Source organism: Mytilus trossulus, unplaced genomic scaffold, assembly GCF_036588685.1.
Source record: "Mytilus trossulus isolate FHL-02 unplaced genomic scaffold, PNRI_Mtr1.1.1.hap1 h1tg000249l___fragment_2___debris__unscaffolded, whole genome shotgun sequence".
Taxonomy (NCBI): domain Eukaryota; kingdom Metazoa; phylum Mollusca; class Bivalvia; order Mytilida; family Mytilidae; genus Mytilus; species Mytilus trossulus.
The window spans coordinates 157,320-183,175 of record NW_026963319.1 but is presented as its reverse complement, the minus strand read 5'-3'; the positions used below and the strand labels follow the sequence as shown (position 1 = coordinate 183,175).

The window sequence follows — 25,856 nt, the reverse complement described above, 5'->3', positions numbered from 1 at the left end:
AATGGTGTCCACATTGTAACCTTACACAGATATATGTAGACTAACGTAATAAATCGTATGGAATGCTTAATATTTTTATGTCATATCATTAAAAAAGAAAAAATACTATCGTTATCCTAGAACAGAAAGTATGCAATAAAAGAACAAAATAAAATGCTGTAAAGAAGATTATTATTGAAATTATAGAAATAAAAATTATATCTATAGATATAGGAATATGTGGTGTGAGTGCCAATGAGACAACTCTCCATCCAAATAACAATATAAAAAGTAAACCATTATAGGTTAAAGTACGGCCTTCAACACGGAGCCTTGGCTCACACCGAACAACAAGCTATAAAGGGCCCCAAAATTACTAGTGTAAAACCATTCAAACGGGAAAACCAACGGTCTAATCTATATAAACAAAACGAGAAACGAGAAACACGTATATATTACATAAACAAACGACAACTACTTTACTTCAGATTCCTGACTTAGGACAGGTGCAAACATTTGCAGCGGGATTAAACGTTTTAATGGATCCAAACCTTCTCCCTTTTTCTGAAACAATAGCATAACATCACAACATAGAAAAACATACGATAAAATATCAATTGGCAGACTTAACTTATGCATGTTTATTTTCACTGATCGAAAATTAATGGGAACTATTCATAGAATCCGCATTATGAATAAATGCTGGACCTGCACTTGGTTTAAGATATTTGTTCATATAAATAAAAAAAAACCACCCACTTCCAATGGACAATTAAAATTCGTTAATTGAAGAAAGTTCCAACAAGGATAAGAATTTTTTTTAGGAAAAACATGCGAACAGTCTTCATAATACCGAAAACTGAAGATTGAGCTCTGATGTAAACTTATGCCTGTATTTGAACCTTAGTAGATATGCAACCTACAGACATCCTCCATGTAGAAGCTAATTTAGAAGCTAATAAGAATCGATAAATCTGATTCTGTATGGAAATTTAACAATGAGAAAAACACTAACCCACTTATCAACCTAATCATGATAAGAATGGAAAACCTTATACTTGTGACTATCATATCAACTAGGAGATATCTATTCCATTACAAGTCTCTCATCTATCATGTTATGAATGCACATTCGTCACCATTAAAAAGCAAATCTTTCATGTTATGACGGTACATCTGTCGACATTAAAACGCAGATCATTCATGTTATGAAGGCACATCCGTCACCATTAAAACGCAGATCATTCATGTTATGAAGGCACATCCGTCACCATTAAAACGCAGATCTTTCATGTTTTAATGACACATCCGTCAACATTATGACACGGACCTTTCATGCTATGCCGGCACATTCGTCAACATTATGACATATATCTTTCATGTTATAACGGCACATCCGTCACCAATAAAACGCAGATTTAAGGGTAGATAGTTTATTCTCATAAAACCATGATAGCACAAAGGTTACAGAGAAGTTAAAACAATAATATATATAATAACAAAAATAAAAATGCATTAAAATGCATAAAATATTATCGGATGAGAGAACATTTAAAAGAATATATATATTATACTTACTAAGTACGTCTGAGTCAGTGACAACCCTACAACAGATGTATCCATCGGATCGCCATCAATGATGGTGATACATGGCTGTGTACATAATGTAAATACAACTCGTCTAAACTGTGACTGTATCTTACATTAATTTGTAGGATCCTTTACTATAGATAATTTAGCTGATCTGTAAACAATAACATCTTCATGCCTTAAATATCATGTACTGTACTACGCCGCTAGATTTAAACTGACGTGGAAAGGTAACACATGCCCACCGAAACTCTTTTTTTTGAGAGCCCAGGTGGTCGTGTGGTCTAGCGGGACGGCTGCAGTGCAGGCGATTTGGTGTCACGATATCACAGTAGCATGGGTTCGAATCCCGGCGAGGGAAGAAAGCAAATTTACAGATCTAACATTGTTGGGTTGATGTTTAGACGAGTTGTATATATACTTAATGATATAGATGTTAAGCTGATGACCATTTATACCTATTGTCAGATTTGCTATAAATGCGTTAGTTTAAACGATATCATACAAGCAAAAAAAATGCATTTTACACCTATGTTCTACTTTTAGTCATGTTAGCCATATTGGTCAAACAGGTCAAGCTGTACAGAAACTGTACAGTAGACTGCCACTCTTTATAGGAGTTATTGTCCTTAAATGACATTTTTTTAGCAAACAACGAAGAGGATAAAAGAGAACCTAACCAGACAAAAAGATCAGCTAAACAAGTACAACGAAAAAGTGATTTTTTTCATAAATTTTGTGCTTGTTCACAAAGTTGGAGAGTGTCATTGTGTTAATACTAGCCTAGGTGAACGTCTTAAGGGAATATGGTTGTTTTTCATGCACAAAAAGTTAGTGGGAATAGATTAAGTAATGACAAGAGTGCACACGCTGAAATGTCTCGCCTTCTTTACTTATTATGTTGATAGTCCTAAATATAAAGCTTTATTACAACTGTCACATAAACTTAACATTAACCAAGACAACTAAACATTGACCAATGAACCATATAAAAATGAGGTAAAAGTCAGATGGACAATGTCAGGCAAACATGATCAGCTAACAATTCTTCCATATATCAAATATAGTTGACCTATTGTATATAGAATAAGAAAAAAAGACCAAAACTCAAAAACCTAAATTTGACCACTGAACCATGAAAATTAGGTCAAGGTCAGATGACACCTGCCAGCTAGACATGTACACCTTACAATCATTCCATACACCAAACCGGTGCATTACGTTTGCGCGCATTACCATTACATTTGCGTGCAAAAATCATTACGTTTGCGCGCAGCTTTCCATTACATTTGCGCGCATTTTTTTGGCAGGTAAACTCAGGTAAAATACAGTTAATAATTCTTATTTATCTATTAATTTGTTCAATTATTTATAAGTATCAGTACCCCTTCCGTTAGTCTTAATATGTTGTCTCTATGAAACATTCCCCCTTTCCATTCTTAATGTTATCATAAGGCACATATTTTGAAAGTATTCAATCAGTAATTTTCTAGGGAAAATACAGGTAATAAAATAATGCTTATTTATTTATTAATTTGTTCAATTATTTTACAGGTATCAGTACCCCTTCCTTTAGTATAAGTTTCATAAGGCAGGGGAAAAAGAGATAAAACCGCAGATTTTTTTCGATTTTCAAACACATTTCAATAAATGTATGCAAAATTTTAAGAAAATCCGTGACATAGCCCATTCATATATTTTAACTTGACCTTAAGCTATAACGGAGTTTTTACTTGCTTTTATAATTCAATATGAACAGTATATAATTTGACTGATAAACAAATTATTTTTAAAATTAATAATTGATTAATATGAAAATACCAAAAAATTAGTTATTTATAACTTAATATCATTTTTATTTTTACTTTTACCTGAGATTACCTGTAAAATAAATGCGCGCAAATGTAATCAAAAGCTGCGCGCAAACGTAAAATATTTTAATCCCCAAATGCGCGCAAACGTAGTGCGCCCCACCAAACAAGTAGACCTATTGCAGTATAAGAAAAACAGACCAAAACACAAAAAATCAAATTTGACCACTGAACCATGAAAAAGAGGTCAAGGTTAGATGACACCTGCCAACTGGACATGCACACCTTACAGTCCTTCTATACACCGAATAAACAAGACCTATTGCTTATAGTATCTGAGTTATGGACTTGACCACCAAAACTTAACCTTGTTCACTGATCCATGAAATGAGGTCGAGGTCAAGTGAAAACTGTCTGACGGGCATGAAGACCTTACAAGGTACGCACATACCAAATATAGTTATCCGACTACTTATGATAAGAGAGAATTTAACATTACAAAAAATGTTAACTTTTTTTCAAGTAGGGTCAAGGACATTGGACATGTGACTGACGGAAACTTTGTAACATGAGGCATCTATATACAAAGTATGCAGCATCCAGGTCATCCACCTTCTAAAATATAAAGATTTTAAGAAGTGAGCCAACACCGCCGCCGCCGCCGGATCACTATCCCTATGTCGAGCTTTCTGCAACTGAAGTTGCAGGCTCGACAAAAACTAGTGGTTAACCCTGTCTTGTTTTTAATGCAGTCTTAGCTAAATTACAAGTTTTATTTACATTAGATATACAAGTGCTTTCAAATCAAACACATCAAACGACTGGATAACAACTGTCTCATTCCTGACATGGTACATGCATTTTCTGAGGTAGATAGGGGATAAGACCTGGTTTTATAGCAAGCTACATATAGATTAGACCGTTGGTTTCCCTGTTTGAATGGTTTCACACTAAGTCATTTTTGTGACTGTATGGCAGTAAGTTCGTTGTGAGCAAAGGCTTTGTGTTGAAGGCCATAATTTGACCTATAATGAGTTTCTTTTACACATTGTGGCTTATAAGTGAAGAGTTGGCACTCATAGCAAATTGTCTTACATCTATGTAACTGCAAATTCAGTATCTAATGCACAAGAATGGTAATAACATTAAATGCACCAATTATGTTGCACCAGATGCACGTGCCTTAAATGTCTCTTTGGTGACGCTCCCGACATAAATATTTCAAAATCATAGACCAAGAAAGCACGTTCTGAAATGTCTCGTGTGTTTTATATGACATATATATGGAATATGACAGTTGTTATCCATTCGTTTGATGTATTTGACTTTTGATTTTGGACTTTCCTTTTTGAATTTTCCTCAGAGTTCAGTATTTTTGTGTTTTTACTTTTTACACAATTTATTTCATGTCTGTAATATGAAGGTTTTACCACCAGTATCACATAAACTTAACATTAATTATGATCCATAAAAATGTAGTTCCGGTCAGATGAACAAAGCCACATGGACATGACCTCCTTTCAATCATTTAATACCCTTAATATCGTTTATAGTACCTGAGAAACAAATCAAACCACAAAATCTTAACATTAACCATGAACCATGAAAACAGTCAAGGTAATATGAACCTTGCCAGACAGACATTAGGTTTCTCTTTTAAATCGTTTTACATTTTTAAAGCTAACTATGCAGTATGAGCGTTGCTCATTGTTAAAGGCCATACGATGAGCTATAGCTGCTAATTTCTGTGTCATTTGGTCTCTTGTGTAGGGTTGTCTCATTGGCAGTTATACCACATCTTCTTTTTCATATGTACACCTTACAATCGTTCCATACATCAAACATTATGATCATTTTGCATAAAGTATCTCAGAAATAGACAAAACAAAAAACTTAATGCTGTCCAATGAACCATGAAATTTAGGTCAAGGTCAGATGAAATCTGCCAGTCAGACAATTACACCTTACAATCTTATACAACAAATAAAGCTGACTCTGAGATACAGACTTCACTTTGTTTATTTAACCATGATCACTGGTTGATGAAATTAGGTCAAGTAAACACTACCTGACAAATACATCTTGCAAAGAACTTGTATACCAATAAATACAGTTATCCTAATACTTGTAATAGAAGAGTATTTCACTTTTCCAAATACAGTATTTTTTTATCAGTCAAATGCATTGACCTATAAAAATGAGGTCAAGCACAATAGACATATAACAGATGGAACTGTGTAACATATAGTACTGTGGATTCATTATTATTCGTTGGATACCAATTTTCGTGGATTTCGTGGGAACAGACGCAACACGAAATTAAATGTTCAACGAATACCAAATTTTCTATAGGCTTGTATGCAGATTTCTCCAAAGCCACTAAATTAAATATCCACGAACATGCAAGTTTTCCTCAATCCACGAAAAATTGGTACCCATGAAAATAAATGAATCCACAGTAGCTGCAAACAAGGTCTTTTACCTCCAGAAATATAAGCTAATAATAGTCTGCAAAGTTGCCACCACCAGATTGTAATATCTATGTCTCACATTCTATGACTTTTGCCATAGGCAAGAAAAAAACCCCTGAAATAACCAAAGAGTACAATAATTATAGCCTTCTACTGCCTAGTAGTCAAAAAAGGTCAAAATAGTCTAAAAAGTCAAGTTTGATATTTTTAATGTAATTATATCAACAATGTAACTCTAAATGATTAACAATGAAACTTTAACTAATACAATGTAGTAAGGTAATTAATCAGAGATAATAAATTTCAAAAGTTACTTTACACTGATATTTCTGTGTACATATTTGAAACAATGAAACAACGGGAGTCTATTATCATTTTTTCAACAACAAATAAATTAAGTATGTTCACTTCTACTGTTTTAGAATTTTTGTCAGAACTCCTGATTCCTCTGGTTCTATCCCTCAAACCTTTTGTTCCCTTACCACTACTGTTCTTACCAAAAATTTATTTAAAAACGTCCACTTTGAAAATCTTATAAAATCGTTTATAATTTTTTTTGTTTTTGAAATATAAAATAATGTAAATACTGAACCATGATGATTGCTTCAAAATCAAAGTAACAAACATTATATTAATATTTTATTTGGAAAATGAAGGGGAAAAAAACCCAGATAAAACTATTCAAAGTTATATAGAATTTTTCAGTGTACTTTTAAACAAGTCTCAATTTAAGTTTGCAAACAATTAAACTAAATTCTGAAGAAAAAATAAAACCCTTTCAAATTGTTATGGAAAAACATATTTTCATATTCCCAACAAGTAAAAATTGTTAAAAAAATATTAAAATGCACTTTTATAATTTGTTACACAGAAGCGAAATTCACACATTCCAAACAATATTGCAGTTCATGTAACCATGTTATTCAAAATAAAAACATTATTCAAGTTTGAATATTTGCACATGACACAAGTAAATATACATGATATATTATATACACAACTTTCTGCATGCAATTTGATTAAATTTTAAACACAGGAATATATCCTCTTTCAATAGAAAAAGAAAGCATTGTTAAAACAATTATGGAAATATCCTTGACCATTAAGGTGGTGCCCAACACTTTCACTAAAATTAATTAGGCTCGTTTCATTTTCATAAAATTTTGACTTTGACCCTTTAACAAAAATATAAAAATTTCAATAATTTAAAACCAATCATTTTATCAGAAAAACTACACTGGTTATATAGCAGTTTGACAAACACCAATTTTGATCACCGAGAACCTTAATATTCATTTTAAAACACAACGTAATTAAAACTTTTAGCTGACTTTACAGAGTTGTCTCCCTGTAGTGTTAGGTACCACCTTAATATAAAGAAAGAAATTTGATTTTCAAATAATTTTTTGTCATAAAAATCATCTTGCAAATAGCATGCATAAATATCTCATTAAACATGACATATGCACAATATACACAATCATTTTAAATACAAACCAATAACTTAACAAAGAAAAAACAGCTTTCATTGTACAATGTTGTATAACTTACTTAAACGTAAATCATATAAACATGATAAACCTATCAACCAATGAAAAGTCTCCTTTTATTTAGACAACACCTTTTAAAACTTAACCCATGGATCTGAATGAGGATCTTTCATTTCATTATATTTTGAATCAGTAAAATTTTCATAAAAATTAATTTGCGATTAAATTTATCTTTAATTACATGATTTCAGATGAATTTGAGCTGCCACAAATATCCTGTCAGATCGAGGAAACATGTTGTTTTTTTTTACTTGAGGGACTTATCAACTTGTAGCGGAAAATAACCATGATAATAAAATTATATAACATAAAAACCTTTTTGATTTTATCCTCAATCTAAAAATATGCTGTCAATCATTTCTAAAAATAGACATTCCTTTCTCAATTTTATTCACCTTCAACATGATTAATCATTTCTTACATCAGAATTCATTAAATTTTACTGCAAAATTGAAGACCAGTGTGTTTTAAATGCTTGTTAATAAATGTAATTTTTTATCTAAGTAATTAAAGTTGCCCTAAATTCATAATCATTTCAAATGCTAAAATGAACACAAATACAATTTTCAAAAACATTTATACATGTTTAATGTTATACATAATAATTCCATTTCAGTATAGCTACATGTATTTACATGATATATACATGTACAAACAAGAGGATTCTGAAAGGGTTATTCCATTAAAATATATGGGGGATGGTAGGAAAGGACTTTAGAATATATCCCTACAACCAAGAACCATTTTTTAGATAATTTTGCATAATGGTAATAGAGGCATACTGAAAAAAGACCCATGACCCAGATTCAAAAATTAAACTTCCCTTCTACCCTATCATAAAATTTAAATGGCATAGCCCAAAACAAAACTTTTCTGCTGTATAGCTAGTGTTGAGTGAATCAGTTTATAACAAGTGATCACTCCTGACAAACAGTGACAACTCTCTAATTAAACACCTTATTACTTTTACATATATATCACAATTATTAAATGCATTATGCTCTACAATACACCAATCAAAGTTGAACATAGGGTTGTATTTTTAAAACTAAACACTGGTAGTTTTGATTTTGGCCTTGCACTTTTATAATAGATTTATTTCAGTTTTAAAACATAAATGTTTGAGTATTTAAATGCAGATTTCCCAAATCGTTCATCCTAATTTAATACATTATTTAGAAAAATGATTTTTTCCTTCATATCAGTTTTATGACAGAACAACAGTCTAATTTTATCACCACAAACACCACTTCCTATGAAAGGATAACCATGATAACAGTCTGAACATCTACTGGTATCACCACAAACACCACTTCCTATGAAAGGATAACCATGATAACAGTCTGAACATCTACTGGTATCACCATAAACACCACTTCCTATGAAAGGATAACCATGATAACAGTCTGAACATCTACTGGTATCACCACAAACACCACTTCCTATGAAAGGATAACCATGATAACAGTCTGAACATCTACTGGTATCACCATACACACCACTTCCTTCATAATAATACCAGTTCTATGAAAGGATAACAGTTTGATTATCTTCTGGTATCACCACATATACCACTTCCTCCCCATTCTCCATTCCTTCATAAATGATTCCTTCTGGCAAGTTAATAGTCGTAGTACCATCAAATAGAGTTGTCCCCCCTGTGGCAGTGATTTCTCCAGACTCTGAATCAAACTGGATATGCTGTACAGCATTAGTAGAGTCTCCATCTGAAGTCTGTATCTCGTACGACCCTGGGACCGCCTGTGTTGTCTCTATGACCTCCTCGTTGGCTGCAGGCTGCGACATACTGTTGACAGCAATTTCACTGAAATTACGGAGTGTATCGTCTTCAACAATGACATGAGTCGTAGTTGCTTCGTCATCTGGATGCAATTCAACGATCTGAAACTTTGGAGTTGCTGGGTCTGGCCGTTGTATAATTCGAATGTTATTCTCAATATAGCTATCTGTATCTGGATTAGACGGATCGTCATGAATTTGTTTAATATGACGATTGAGCTTCGTCTTCTCTAAGAATCCTTTATTGCAGATTTTACACTGGTACCTATAGACGCCCTCGTGTGAATCAAGATGACTTTGAAGTTTGAACTTTAACCTGAAACCTTTACCACAAATATGACAAATATGGGGTGTGATACCCGTATGAATGTAGGTGTGGAATTTCATCCTCTCTTTCGACACAAATCCCTGTCCACAATAACTGCATTTAAAGGGCCGTTCTCCAGTATGTAATCTCCGATGTGTCTGCAGCGCCCCCATCTGGATAAATGCACGATTACAAATGTCACAGACATACGGTTTCTCACCTGTGTGCCGCCTCCTGTGGCATTTTAATATGTTTGGCTGAGAGAACCCAATACCACAGAATTCACATTTATATGGCTTGTCCTTTGAGTGGATTCGCTGATGTTTTTGGAGGTCAGCATTCTCAAAGAATTTCTTACCACACTCCTCACACTCAAAGTTACGTATCTGAGTATGAAGGAAGGTATGGCGATTTAAATGTGAGAGCTGGATAAATGACTTGCCACATATCTTGCAAGAGTAAGGTCTCTCACCTGAAACAGATATTTGTAATTATTAAATTGAAGTAAATTGATGTCATTTTTTTATTCATTTTCAAAACTAGCAATTCTTTGATGTAAGCTGTAAAAGTTGACAAACATGTAGACTTGTACAAAAGGAATGACTAACATTGAAATTGTGAGCTTGTAAATCATATTTGTTTTTTTGTTTTACACAAAAATCGCAGCTATTTTTTGTTGTGTATAAATTGCTATGTACTCTGGGTTTTGCTCATTGATGAAGCCACTATGGTGATCTATAGTTGATAAGGTCTTCATAGTTTGGTCTCTGTTTATAACATGTCATACCCCCACCAACATGTTTTCATACTACTCATTTCAGGAGTCTTGTATCCTTTAAAAGATTACCTATGCAATTCATGTGAAATCATTCATTATATTAAAATGTAATTTCTGGACTCCTGTGATCCCTTCCCTTATTCTGTCAATTGACGCTTCCCATAAATTTTGTCCTTTGTTCCCTACCCCTTATTCAGTTCTGTAACCCTCCCCCTTAATCTGTCCTGTAACTCCCCTTTTTTATTCTGTCAAGTAACTTCTCTCTCTAAATCTGTCCTTTACTTCCTCCACCTGTGATCTTTTCCCTTTCTTCTGTCCTGTTACTGTCCTCCTTATTCTGATCTGTTCTGTACCCCCTCCCCCTCCCATCTGAATTATTCCATTTATACCCCCCCCCTTTTTCCCCCTTAACCATGCTTATTCTGTCCTGTAATCTGTATACTCACCACTATGTATTCTCTGATGATTCTGAAGACTCCTTTTCTCTGTAAAACCTTTACCACATTCTTCACACTTGAATGGTCTTTCACCTGTTGAACAAAAACAAGAAACATGATCAAATTGAAATTCACTTGAGTTGTCATGACTTTAAAGATGTTCCTTTTTTTTCTTTCTTTTGTCACACATATTCCTGAGGTTATATTTTTTTTTGAATTTTTATCTCTAACACAATCAAACAATACTATTTCCACCTGGAATTGGCTGAAAACTGTTGTACATTTTTTTTCTGCAGGATTTTTTACAAGTAAGCTATTGAACCATGGGTCCTAAGTGGTAAAGTTGAAGCCTTCTCTTTGAAACTGTTGGAAGCCTTCACAATTTAATTGATCACTATTACAACTGCATGTTTCAATTGTGGAAATTCAAATCTATCTTTTTCTTCTCAATTGTGACATCGCTAAATTCCTATTTGCATGTGCAACACAATGGGTGCAATGTGTGGAGCAGGAACTGCTTTCCATTCTTAAGAACCTGAGTTAACCCTTTAATATTGGTGAGGTTCATGTTATTTTAAGTGTTCTATAAAGTGTTTTGTTCTACAGTGAAAGTACTTTTATTCGTGGGGTACCAATTTTCTTGTTTTTCGTGGATGACTTTATCCACAAATTTAAGTGTCCAACAAAATAAAACAACCATTGTCCAATCAAGACATGGAAAGATCTCTATCGATAGGTTTGACTACTAATATGGTATAGAGAATATATAGAATAACGCCAAGTCTGAGGATACTTTAATAGAAGTCACAGAATTACAACTGCATGCAGGATTATACCCATTTAATCTAAACTGTACAACTTCTGATCTTTTAATTGTCATAAAAATATTTTTGATCGATGAAAGTCAGATTTCCGCTATTGATATGCCAATAATGATAAAGTGTTCATTTTATATCCTCATGGTTCTTGTACATATGGGAAATAACAATTTCATGCTGGCTTGAATTTGATAAGAATTATTTGACAATTCAAGATACATTTATAGCATTTGTTCATGTTACTGTTTTACTTTGCAATTTCCTTCAATCCAGACTATTTGTAACCTTTGTTTCTAAAGGCTTTAATTTTAATTTTTTATATTTTTAGAAACTTAAATCCACGAAGTTAAAAACCCATGAACATGTAAATATTGCTCAAACCACGAAAATTGATACCCGCAAATTAAAGTACATTCACAGTAGTTACTTGTTTAGTCTTTTTATCATTTTTTGTCATGGCTCTTGTCAACTTTTCATTGACTTATGTATACGAGTTTTGAATACCGGTAATCCTAGCTAATTTTTTTATCTCCTTTTTAATATGTACTCTTCCTTTTTTATAGAACTAAATTCTGATAAATTTGTTAAGTCAACTTTGGATATTCTATGTTTCTTATTCAAAATAGGTTAATGTGTCTGCTGAAATTCTAGACTACTAGTAATTGTGATCATCAAACTTTCATTCAATTAGTCAAAACTATGAGAATTTATAAAACGAAATGATGATATACCAACCTGTATGTTTGATCAAATGTCTCTTCCGATGACCATTGCTATAGAAGACCTTGTCACAGAATGGACACGGATACTCCTTCCTGTTGCCGTCCTCCTCAGCAGACTTGTGGATAAACCTGATGTGTTTCCGTAGTGTATCTGGATCCTTGTACGCCTTGGCACAGTACGTGCACTCATAACAACGAACAGTTGAATGAGTCATAATGTGTCTTTTCAAATGTGCCTGTGAAAAAGAGATCGATATAGTCAATTAAAAATAACGTAAATTATATCATTGTATATTGCTACTCTTGTTGCAAGTTACTCAGAATCCTAGATATTTTTATCTATGTAGAACACATGAGATCACCCTAAAGTTTTTGGATGGGTTCGTGTTGCTAAGTCTTTAAATTTCTATGTTATGTTTTTTGTACTATTGCTAGTTGGTCATTTTTCTTTTTAGCCATGGTGTTGTGAGTTTATCTTCAACTTATGAATTTGTCCCAATGGTATCTTTGGTCCATCTGTACAAATTTGGTCACTAAAACTGGTACTGCTTCTAAATTGTTTCCAGTGAGATAACAAACAGGGTGGATGTATATAAGATTACAAAATACTACATCGGAATCAAGTTCATATATATGGATATGTTCATGTATATTATATTAGTATTTTATTTTCTAAAATCCCCAACCCAAAATGAAAAAGTTTTTGTTTAAACTGTGTGTATTTAGACAAATCAGCAGTTTTGTTACCTGTTTGAAAAAGCGTTTTGGACACTGGTCACACTGGAATATTCTGTCCTCAGCTTCTGTATGGGTTCTTATATGCTGTTGGTATTCATGCAGATTGTCGAACGTTTTATCACAATATCTACAATTATAAACCTTGTCCATGACTTCCGGAGCAGTGTGGCGCTGTTTATGTTTCTGTAGGTATTTTGCCAGAGCAAAGCCTTTTCCGCAGTCATCACACAAGAATGGCTTAGCCTCGTTATGGGTCTTCTCATGTTCTTTCAATGCATATAGAAACCTGAACGATTTCTCACAATGCTCACATTGGTGTTGTCGTTCAGAATGGACAGAGTCCTTGTGACGGACAAGCTTCTTCTGTGTTGGGAACTTAGACTGGCAAACAGGGCATTCGAACGGCCGTTCTTCCGAATGTTTCTCTTCCAAATGAGCATCCAGCATGAATTGAGTAGTGAAATGAGTTTGACAAAACTGACAGGTCTTCAAGTCTGCTTCACTATTACTGGCAAGAAGGTCTTCTTCTGAAGAAATAATTTTCCCACGAGCAGCCTTGATGAAAGAATGGACTCTCATCATGTGCTGTTGCAAGTCGTATTTTCTCATGAACCTTTTGGAGCAAACTTCACAAGTGAATTTTTTATTTCCTGTGTGGGTGACGAGGTGGTTCCTCATGTATTTAGAATTTTTGAATTTCATGAAGCAGATGCCACATTCAGCCGATTCTAAATCGACCATGGACTCGATAACTGAAATATCTACCAGCGCTTCCTCATCATCGTTGTAAATAACAGCTGCAACCTCACCATCTTCATCGAGTTCAATACCTTCAGCCGATTCTTCTTGTTTAATCACTCGTACCTCCATCACGTCATCTTCATCGTCCTCATCAATGTCTTCATCTTTTACAGCAACTGAAACAAGACTTTCAAAAATCTTCAACTGAACTGGATCCAATTCAACGTTCTCCTCCTTTGCCTTCTCCATTGTTTTCTTAGCAGCCTCAGATAACAGGGATAGAGCATTCTTCGGTTGCTTTTTGTGTCGGTACGAACTCTTGGTTTTCGTTCCAGTTACTGGTGTAGCTAGTGATCTTCTGATCCTCTTTGCCAGAGGTGTCCATGTTTCATCGTCAGTAATCTTACGTTTACCATCCAAAGCTCCATCATCTAAAATTTCCTCATCCTCCTCATTTTCTTCATCGTCATCATCTCCTTCTTTCACCTAAAATAAAATTGTCAAATTATATTTAGTAATATCCACCTGTCCACATTTGCCTGTAATTTAAAGTGGTTGTTTTTTGCTGTATATATATCATATTTGTTTTTTTGTTCATTATTTCATGCATAAATCAGGCCATTAGTTTTTAAGTTTGAACTGTTTCTGGCCTTTTTTGTACCTGTTGTATATGGTGTGAGTTTTGCCCATTGTGGAGGTCATTCAGTGAGCTTAATGCATTTAATCAACATCATTTGAAATCTGGTGTTGAGTTATCTTCTTGGCAGTCATGCCACACATATCTTATATATATATTTATCATATAAAAAGACTAGACAATTTTTTTTTCATTGCCTTTATCAGAGTTTGTTATGATTTCTTTTGTTTTCTTTAAAAAAAACCTATCACATGCAACACTGTGCAATTAGGGGACGACCATTTGATATATTCTGGGGGGGGGGGCCTCGGCCTTGATAATCACAAAAATAAATGGTTTGTTCTGTGGTAGTTTGAAAATAAATAACCTGACTTGCAATGTATTGAAAATAAATAACTTAGCAGGTCTATAGCTTCTTGGGCCTTCAGCGGTATCAAAACCCTTCAAAAATTTTTTGCTTCGCTCCGCTCGGCAAAATATCTTAACAATACTTTTGAAAAAGGCTAGTTAAACCAAACTAAATTAACTTTAATACTATGTATTTATGCTGTATGCAATACATGTATATTGCTTGGGAATATAAATGATTCATTTCGTGATAAAAATTATAAAATACTTAATCTAATTATACCAATTGTCTTTTCTAATATACTTATTACTATGTATTTGTGTTTCGTTAGTCCTGTCTCGCTATGTATTATCTTAGTATATTTGTATATATATTGTCCTCTTGTACACAAGTCATGCAAGTATGTGTCTGAGGTTATGAAATAAATCTTGAATCTTAAAATTTCTGCAGGGGATACTGATCTTTTCTGATTAAATGGTACATAATGACTTGACTATACATGTATTATTCATAATTAACAAATATTTAAAAAAATGTATGTTTTCGACTACCATAAATATAGTTGTGAAAATGAATAATCAGTCCCTTGCTTTATTGAAAATGAAAAATCTTGCTTCAATAGTGCAGAAAATGAATAATCTGTCCTCTCAGTTTACAAAAATAAATAACCGATCAAAAATAAATCCTCCTGCCCCCCCCCCCCCCCCCAGAATATCAAATGGTCGTCCCCTTAAGGTCAAGTTACAGTAAATGGGCTATGTCTTAGATTTTAGTAAAATTTGGCATACAGCTCTGGCTCGATGAACTTCAACTGAAAATCGAAATAATAATGCATTTATCTTAATTATCATTTGAAATATTACCGATTGAAATTTTACAAAATGTCTTAAAATCGCCAAATCTCTAATTCTACTCCATAGATTTTTCTTAAAAAACTATATGTTGTTGATACATAAATTTCGTTATAATGATGCAAAATAAAGATAGGGTCACCGACTTCGTTTTTACGGTATACATCATTCAAAGTTGCGTTCTTCTTTACAAAATCCAACAAAACGTCGAAATAATCGTAACGTTATCGCGTTGCAGGCCGTAAAACGTTGATTTTTGACGTTTTTTACTACCAATAAAGTAACAAATTGATTATTATGCAAAAAACGAAGTCGGTGACCCTATGATTATTTTACATCATTAAAACAGGAATTTATGTGTCAACAATATATAGTCTTTTAAGAAAAATCTATGGAGTAGAATTAGAGATTTGGCGATTTTAAGACAAATTTTAGAAGGTTTTTCGCCGATTTTATGTACTTTCTATACAAATGTTCACCCATATTAAGAGAAATCAAATTGCAACTTTTCAGAAAAAAAAAGAGATAAATGTATTATTTTTTCGATTTTCAGTTGTAGTTCAACGAGCCAAGGTTGTATGCAATTTTTTAGCAAAATCTGTGACATAGCCCATTTACTGTTCCTTGACCTTAAATGCATGGAAATATGAAGTACAGGTATATATGTATTTTGTTAAAAAAATACATTTGCTACATTTTTATTATTGCAAAAATTGATACTATAACAAAGATCAGTGGCATTTCAAAATTCCAAAGCATTTCATTAAATAATTCATCTCACATTTTGTTGTGCTCAGAACTGATCTATTGAGTTTCCCTTATTTGCAACTGATTTTAAAAGTTTAGTTCTTATCTTGTGCTCTTACAACACTTTCCAGATTACTGGAGGGTTAAACTCTCACAAATAAATGTATTTCAAAAAGTTAAGCCATTTATTTTCTAATTTAAATTGTTTGACATTTTTCATTTGTGGCTTTTATATTTGACTATACAGTATGGGTTTTTCTCCATGTTGAAGGCGAGTGGTCTACAAATGCATAACATCCAAAACGTCTGAACTCTGGTGAAGAGTTGTCACATTAGCAATAATATTGAATCATATTTTTAACAATTATCTGGTTTTTTTCTGTTCAAGCAAAACTCGTTTAAAGTGTTTAAACTGCTTGTATAAGTACTAACCTCCCCTTCCTCTCTCTCGTCATGATCTTCTGTCTTCGCCCCTTCTTCACTTGGATCAACATCCATTTTTTCATCAGGAGTATTTACTTCAGAGCTACCTTCCTCAACAGCATGTTCAACTGGCTCTTGCGGTATGTCCATTAGTCCTAAACTCTCCTGTAGCAGTGCCATCTTTTCTGCACTTGCCTCTAATTCTACTACCTGTACCTGTTCAGCATTTTCATTGGTCTCCACTTTCTGTTGACCCTCCTGTACCACTATAACCTGTCCTGTTACAGCATCTACCTCAACTATTTGTACTTCTTGTTGTGCCGTCTGCACATCATTTACAATCTCTGTTTCTCCCGCTTGTAGTTCTTCTGCTTCTTCTCCGGTAGTTTCAACATTTGAAGATTGTTCTTCTATTTCTTTGACAGCTTCTTGTTCACTCTGTATTGCCACTGCTTGATATGTTACAGCCTCTAATTCTACCTCCTCTTTATCATCATCAATGGCATCAATGCTCACCTCAGTTTCTTTTGTTCCCATGAGGACAACAACTTTCTTTTCTGCTGATTTCGTCTTTGGCATGACCATGACTCTAGTAGAAGGAGTAACAGGCTTCTTTTCTACTTTTAAAACAGCAGGTTGGGGAACACTTTGTCTTTTCAGTCCTTCAGGCGTCACAACAAGAATCTTCTTAACCTCAGTTGCCTTACTACGAGAAACAGGTGTAGACATTTCCTTAGAAACCCCAGGAGGTCTGACTAGTATGGTTTCCATTGGAGTTTCTTCCTCTTTTTCCTCAGCTTTATTTTGATTCTCGTCATCATTAGTTTCCTTTACAGAGCTTTCAACAGTGTCAGCAGAATCTTTTTCTGATTCAGAAGACTCAGATTGTTTATGGTCCTTGCTAGATTCTGTTTCAGCTTTGTCATTTACACTTTTTGGATTTAAATTTGCTTTCAACTCTGGTTTTCTTCTAGGTGTCTCTCTAGGCTTTTCTTTGGGTGTCTCTTTAGACTTATCTTTTGATGTCACTTTAGGTTTTTCTTTTGGAGTATCCTTTATCTTTTCCCTTGGAGTATCTTTAGCCTTTTCTCTGTTTGTTCTGCCCTTAGGTGTAGAAGTGGCCAATCCTGGCTCTTTCTTAATAGTTTTTACGACGTTTGGAGTACTGGTCTCTGCCTTCTTACATCTTCGCTGATGGTCCTCGAGAAGATATTCTACGGAAAAAGATTGGCCACATTCACAACTAAAGCCAGTCTTCCTTCGTGTTGACATGTGAAAAGTATCATCTGGCTCAGACTTGATTATGACTGTCCCACGCCCTGGTAATGTAACCTCAATTCTCTCTTTATCGCTCCCACTGTTCAGATCACACTCGGTTGTATCTGTGTCATTTAAATCTTTTTTAGGTCTACCCCGTCCTCTTTTTTCATCACTAGGAGAGCCAATTTCATCCTTTCCATCTTTTTCTTCATTTTTCTTTGGTCTACCTCTTCCTTTCTTTGACTCTTCGTTATCTTTAACAGTAGGGGTCCCAGGTGTGTCTTTTCTTGATCGCCCTCTCCTTTCAGGTGTTTCTGTAGCCTCTGGTACTGGTGCTTCTTTCTTTGTCCTCCCTTGGCTCTTCCTTGTAGAATCAGTACTGGTTTCCTCTTCCTCATCTATTGCATCTTTTTTAGGAGTTGACAAGTCTTTTTTTGGTCGTCCACGCCCTCTTGAATTTCCATCAGTTACTTCTTCAGCCGTTGCGTCTTTTTTATTTGTATCCTTTTTCTGATGGTCCTTTAAATCTCCATCGGAGTCTTCTACTTTTTTATTTGCTGCTGAGGCTCTTCTAGGGGTGGTAGGCATGTTGACCTCTTGACGTTATTTCTGTACAGCCATTAACTAAAAATCTAAAATAAAAAAGAAATGCATTTAAGTTTATTCAAATATTTATATAGATTTAAACAACAGCATATTGACATAATTACTAAATAGTACTATTACATGTATTTATACTGTAAATTCATTAATTATTGCATGCATCTATTATCATTATTATTGTGATTTGGTCATTTTCATTTTTGGACTTAAATGCGATTTGAAATTTTTGAGATATTGAGAAAAATCCCTGTCATGTCTGATTAATTCATTTAAAAATTTCAAAATGTGAGTTTGAATTAATGCGATTATAACAGGGCTGTAACTAGGGTTCGAATTCAGGGGAGGCAGGGGTTTGGGGCCGCCGCAATAACTGTCAAGTGATATGGTGATCATCATGATCATATCTCTGAGAATCATATATATCATAATCAAAAGCCCATCCATAATTATTGAAAATGCTATAACTTCTTAAAATCAGTCATTCAGTGAAAATGTTACATTTTCCGCTGTGACAGGAAAATGATATTATTTCATTTTAGATTTTATGCATAAAATTTTTATGCATAAAATAAATAATCCCAATTGGGATAAAAATTCCCAATTTGATGTTCAAGGACCCATTTGAAATTTTTGAGATATTGAGAAAAATCCCTGTCATGTCTGATTAATTCATTTAAAAATTTCAAAATGTGAGTTTGAATTAATGCGATTATAACAGGGCTGTAACTAGGGTTCGAATTCAGGGGAGGCAGGGGTTTGGGGCCGCCGCATTGGCCATAATGCATTGGCCATAATGTTCTCGTATGATCGTGACACGTACTGTCCGACTAGACTACGTCTAGACACGTTAAAAAATATCCATTCAGCCGGTAACGAATTTCTGATATCATAAAAGATTCACAATACAAATGGAACTTCCTCTGCTTAATTGAGCCCCTTACTAAATGTGATTAGTTAAGTTTTATTCAAAATAGTCGAAAGCAAAGTTTCATATGCGTTCTCTTACGACATAGGAAATACTGAATAACAGATGGATGGTCACATGACGAAAAAAAAACGAAATGAAATACTGAAATGGTTCACTTTCGATAAAAAATTGGAAAATGACAGTTATATCACGTATCAAGATAACTGTTACAACTGTATACGTGTGTTGTTTACAATACAAATTTAAGTTCTTCGTGTACATCTTGTCAATATTTCATTTTATTACTTCAAAAAAAAATTTGGTGTAGAAAATTCAGGGGAGGTAGTTGCCTCCCCTGCCTCATAGGTAGTTACGGCCCTGTATATTAACCCTATCACATTTTTCGAAATAATAAAAACATCGCAATAATTTCTGAATCCTGGTTTTTTAAGTTGAAAAAAATTTATTCAAATGCAATCAATAAAAAAACAAAGATGTGGTATGATTGCCAATGAGACAACTCTCTACAAGAGACATACATGTATAAGATATGTTATAAACAATATAAGATATCTTATAAACTATATTATAATTTATAAGATAACTTATATTGTTGATAAGATTATGTTTTAGCTCTTATAGATGTTTATATACAAGTAAAAGGCCTAGGTTACCATAGCTAAGATGATTGTGTATCATGTGCAATATTCATGTAATACAACTTCCCTGGTCTCAATCCAATAACTGTCAAGTGATATGGTGATCATCATGATCATATCTCTGAGAATCATATATATCATAATCAAAAGCCCATCCATAATTATTGAAAATGCTAAAACTTCTTAAAATCAGTCATTCAGTGAAAATGTTACATTTTCCGCTTTGACAGGAAAATGATATTATTTCGTTTCACATGTCTTAGATTTTATGCATAAAATAAATAATCCCAATTGGGATAAAAATTCCCAATTTGATGTTCAAGGACCCATTTGAAAACACCTGTGTTCGTCCCTGGTAATGAATTCCTATCAGAGGGTGGTAAAGGGTTATTTTCCTTTATATTTTGTGTATTTTAGTGTTTAGACATTTTATTTCTTGTTTTCTTGTGTTTGGTCGGACATGCATGCTTCCCCTTATTTTTTTCCGTGTTTTGTTTTTGTACCCCTGATTTTTCATGCTTGTCACACCTTTAATTAAAAAATAAACAGGGACAAATTATAAGGATTGTTTAAAAGTATGTGTTCCCGGAATATCAATTTCTATCAAATTATTTTGAATACTTTTGTCCCTTTCAAAACAGATGCAACCAGCTGATACTAAAAGATGACTGCAGGGTTCTCATGTCCATTAATAATGATTATTTGATCAAGAGCAGCTGAGTAATAACTTTTCCTTTATATTTACAATTATGTTTCTCATGCAACGTTTTTCTCAAAAAAAAAATTCTGTGCAACGTTTTTGCGATTTTTATTTTACATGTTTCCGTGTTCAGAGCCACCTTTACCACCCCCTATGACGTCCTGCAAGGCTATTTGATGTATTTTCTGGGATGAAGCCGTCCCAGGCGTCATAATTATTTGGACTACCTCCTTTCAATGATGATCATGAACTGTTAAACTATTAAACCATCATGGGAATTGTCTAATTACCACTGCACCACCAGAAAAAATAATTGAAATAGTTAAAACTGCGAAAGATCACTGATATATTTTCAATCTATTTTGAAGAACAAAACATGCAAAAGTCAAAACGAAATATAATTTTACTTGGACATATGACATGTAAATTTTGTGTACTCTTTTACTTTTCATGCTGTTAGGGATAGAGGATATTGAGCAGCTGCTATGTTCAAGATTGAGATTAGTAGTCCAAAAAACAATTTTGAGCTACGACAGTCTTGGTTTAGACTTATTAAAGTGTAGTTCTCGTTCGATATATGAACTTTGAGGCCTCTTTAAGTCAGAGAATTTTGGCAGAGATCCACCGTAAAGATAATCCATGAAAACGGAGAGGCTTCATTTTATTGAATAGAAGATGTCAATCTTGAAAATATTTGAGTAAATATTGCTAAACTTCAAAATATGCGGATTTTGTTTTGCCTCGAATATTACTTTTTGGGCCAAACAAGTTTCCTGGCCGGATACGGGTTCGACCACGCACCATTTTATCGCTTAGCCACTTTACGGAGCTTCATCTTTTAGAGCCATATTTGTCTTAAAACATTTTTGGAATAAACATAATAAATTATTGCTTACCTTTCTTACTTTTATAACACACAAATATGGATGCATGTAATTTTATCTGGCTTCTTTCAAATCGGTTCAAACGGGAACAAAATGGCGGAAAATCCAGCGCGTCCGTCATCCACCCAAAAATGTATTACGTCATAGTCATTAGAACGTTTGAATGAATGTAACTGGACATGCAAAGTAAGAATACCATTAACATTGATTCATTAAGCGCCCCCTATTATCATGTGGTCAGTGCTAAAAATAATTCAAAGGTTATTTTACTTGAATGATTAATGAATAAAAACTGTATATTAAAAGAACATCAAGTGTTTTGCAAAGACTAATCAAAGTATAAATTTTGTTGATATAAAATGCTCGAAAAAGAAAAGAAGAATTGCAACATATTTGTCAATTTCAATTTAGGGCATAATTTAGGACCACACACACACATGTCTTATTAAGAATTTTGACCTTTTAAAGTGTATTTTTTTGTGTGATAACATATTTTAGCATTATTAAAAAAATATGATATATATCGACATTATTTTTTTTAACGTGTTCAGTTTTGGCGCAATAAACATAAAAAAAAATGATTATCTCCCTTTGACAAAGGATGTAGAAACTGGAAACTTTGAAAAACGATAATACTAATACATGTATTGTGAAAAGCTTTGTCAATTTTGTAATCTCAACCAGGAAATTGACGAGTAACGTTACCATTCTTTACTAAAGTGCCCTTAAAATATCCCTTGCCGGTGAACTATCATTTCTTTATATGCTACAGCTAGTACTGTGCCAGCTTGAATTAAGTTATTTTCATCAGAGCCGGCAAAATAGCTTTCAAAAATCCACCCAATAAAAATAAATTAAAAAAATATGTTTTTAATCATCGTTACCGTGTCATATTTTTTTTATATTGTTTTTAATGATATTTCACCGGCAAGGGATATTTTCTATAGAAATCAAATGGAATTTTACCGGCAAGGGATATAGGGAAGTTGTTGCCGTCGCATCATTAAATAATAAACAAATTTATATTTAACTTGAATAGCAAGTCACGGTGCCGTATTTGCCGGCCTTAGGTATGCGGAGGCCAAGTTAAAAACTCTCATGTTTTGTGTGTGCATATATACGAACTAACATTTTTGAAGCTTTGTGATTCATTTTGTTATATTTGGTTTTTTTTTCTTCAAATTAATGATGGGATGAGATTTTTAACTTATCACGGTTTTTTTTTTATAACACAGTTAAAAATGAGAGTTTATTCTTTTAATATACATACATGTAGCAGAGACAGCGACATATATACACATGTGTATATATATGTCTCTGCATGTAGCATAAGATTGTCATGCACGGTCTGATTTCTGACGAAATAATTTCAACTGCAGATGTTTTGATATGATATTTTATTGCAATTTAATTAAGTGGATGTGCAATATTTTTTTTCTGGTTATAAATTTTTATTTTCACCTTGATCTATACATGGTTTTTTAACGATTATATATACATATTTATCTATAAACTGATTGATGTTTTTTTCGATATCATGGCTATGTTATTTTATTCTTTTATGTCCACATTTTCGTAGTACTTTTCAAAAGCAATTATCAAATTTCATTCACAAAGAACCTACAGAATAACAAATTAATCATATTGCGGCCATGCAGTGTCGGTAAAACAGTCATTTCTATAGAAATATTTTATTTTATCGGCTTACATCTTCTGACATCAGACTCGGACTTCAGGGAATAAACTTAAAGAGAGCCCAGTCGCCCATGGCTCCTAGATTTTGAGCTGGGCCCCTAAACTTTCAGAAAAGATAAGTTGAACATATAGAAAATAATTATGAAATATCTGGTCTGGGCTCCCAGTTTGAAATTCCCAAGTTTAGTCCCTGGACTTCTCTTGAACTGAATTTTAATGTGCGTATTGTTATGCGTTTACTTTTCTACATCGGTTAGAGGTATAGGGGGAGGGTTGAGATCTCACAAAAATGTTTAACCCCGCCGCATTTTTGCGCCTGTCCCAAGTCAGGAGCCTCTGGCCTTTGTTAGTCTTGTATTATTTTTATTTTATTTTCTTGTGTACAATTTGGAAATTAGTATGGAGTTCATTATCACTGAACTACAGTATATATTTGTTTAGGGGCCAGCTGAAGGACGCCTCCGGGTGCGGGAATTTCTCGCTACATTGAAGACCTGTTGGTGACCTTCTGCTGTTGTTTTTTTATTTGGTCGGGTTGTTGTCTCTTTGAAACATTCCCCATTTCCATTCTCAATTTTATTGAATAGTAAAAGATATTTTATTCGGCTGAGCTGACAAAAAAGCCATTGTCGTATTTTAAAGCTTATGATTGGTTGATAAAAAGAATACTGAAGTTAAATTATAACGTTCTATCAAGATACTCATAATTCAAACGAACCAAAGTATATGTTTTTCGTTCATTATTTTGTCGGTGATTTTCTCGTTTGAATTGTTTTACATTTGTCAATGCTGTGCCTTTTATAGCTGCATGACTACTCGGTATGGGTATGCTCATGGTTGAAGGTGACCTATACATGCTATAGTTGTAAACTTTTATATCATGTCCCTGGTGGAGGGTTCTCTCATTAGCAACCATGCACATCTTGTTATTTTTATAAATAACACATACATTGGCGGATCCAGGGGGAGTAAGGTCCAGGGGTTGAACCCCCTTTTTTTTGGCCGATCAATGCATTTGAATGGGGACAAATAGTTGGAACCCACTCCCCTTTTGTCTTGGGTTGGGACCCCCCTTTTAAAATGACTGTATCCGCCCCTGACATAATTTGAATGTATTAAAGAAATCCTTAGCCTAGGGGTACATTGTAATGATTGGACAGACTAATGAGATTCATCATATATATCTTTATTCTCACAAACCAAATTACAAAAGGTATAGAGATAATTATAAATATTTCAATACAATTACATAAATAAATAGTGTACGCAAGTAGATAGAGGCATTCCCAATTGTTCACCCATAAAAGTTCAATTTTTTATTATTTGTTCAGTTCTGTACATTTTTTTGAATTCATTAAGTCATAAAATTTCAATGTGTTTGGTCTATTTCTATAGTAAAATACAATACATTGTTTTCTACAGTTATCAAAAGCTGAACAATTAAAAATGTAATGGTATTCATCACCAATGGCATCTGAATTACACAAGACACATTTTCTGTTTTCTCTTTCTATGTTTTGCCATCTTTCAGTTTCTATTGGAAATTTCATGTTCAAAGTTCGAAATTAAACAAATAAGGATATTTGCCTGTCATCCAAAATATTTAAATATTTCTCAAACTCCAAAGTATCTTTAAATAAACGATAATTTAATGCTTTTGGTGATTCCTGTAGGCTTGCTAGCCATTTTTGCTTGAATTGATCTATTAAACTCTGTTTGATGGTTACATGTATTCGTGTTTTATTTACAAAAAAGATATTGTCCCATACATAAGACAAGTCACACGTGTCTAAAATTGACTTGACTTGTTTTAACCATAAAATATTTGTACCATATTTGGCAGATGCTAAATTATACAAAATAAAAGGCAATTTGTCAGGTTTTCCGGTTACCAACTTGAAACCAATAATTTATTATTCGTGTCTTAATTGAAATATCTAATGAATATCTTCCCAATTCACCATAAATCATAAAATCAGGAGTAGACTTTTTTACTGCAAGTAATATTTTACAAAATTTAATATGAACCCTCTCGATTATTGAATTATTTCATTGGCATTCAATTGACAAATTATGTACTTTACCTTTTCGATCGATCGATCGATAGGATAGATAGATAGATAGATAGATAGATAGATAGATAGATAGATAGATAGATAGATAGATAGATAGATAGATAGATAGATAGATAGATAGATAGATAGATAGATAGATAGATAGATAGATAGATAGATAGATAGATAGATAGATAGATAGATAGATAGATAGATAGATAGATAGATAGATAGATAGATAGATAGATAGATAGATAGATAGATAGATAGATAGATAGATAGATAGATAGATAGATAGATAGATAGATAGATAGATAGATAGATAGATAGATAGATAGATAGATA

The 25,856-nt window shown here is 33.4% G+C and overlaps 1 protein-coding gene across 2 annotated transcripts; it reads right to left on the bottom strand.

The window, feature by feature from the left end:
* Window positions 1-6,148: 6,148 nt before the first annotated feature.
* LOC134701690 (zinc finger protein 407-like) lies at window positions 6,149-21,935 on the bottom strand. 2 transcript variants are annotated; one of them, XM_063562824.1, is made up of 6 exons: window positions 21,784-21,935; window positions 16,759-18,641; window positions 13,011-14,228; window positions 12,277-12,499; window positions 10,733-10,816; window positions 6,149-9,980 (listed from the first exon to the last, which is right to left on the bottom strand). In XM_063562824.1, the coding sequence occupies exons 2-6, from the start codon at window positions 18,595-18,597 to the stop codon at window positions 8,926-8,928; spliced, it is 4,419 nt and encodes a 1,472-aa protein (XP_063418894.1). In that variant the 5' UTR covers window positions 18,598-18,641; window positions 21,784-21,935; the 3' UTR covers window positions 6,149-8,925. The 2 variants fall into 2 exon arrangements, with proteins under 2 accessions (XP_063418894.1, XP_063418893.1); XM_063562823.1 differs by having other exon boundaries at window positions 6,150-9,980; window positions 21,775-21,935.
* Window positions 21,936-25,856: the final 3,921 nt, after the last annotated feature.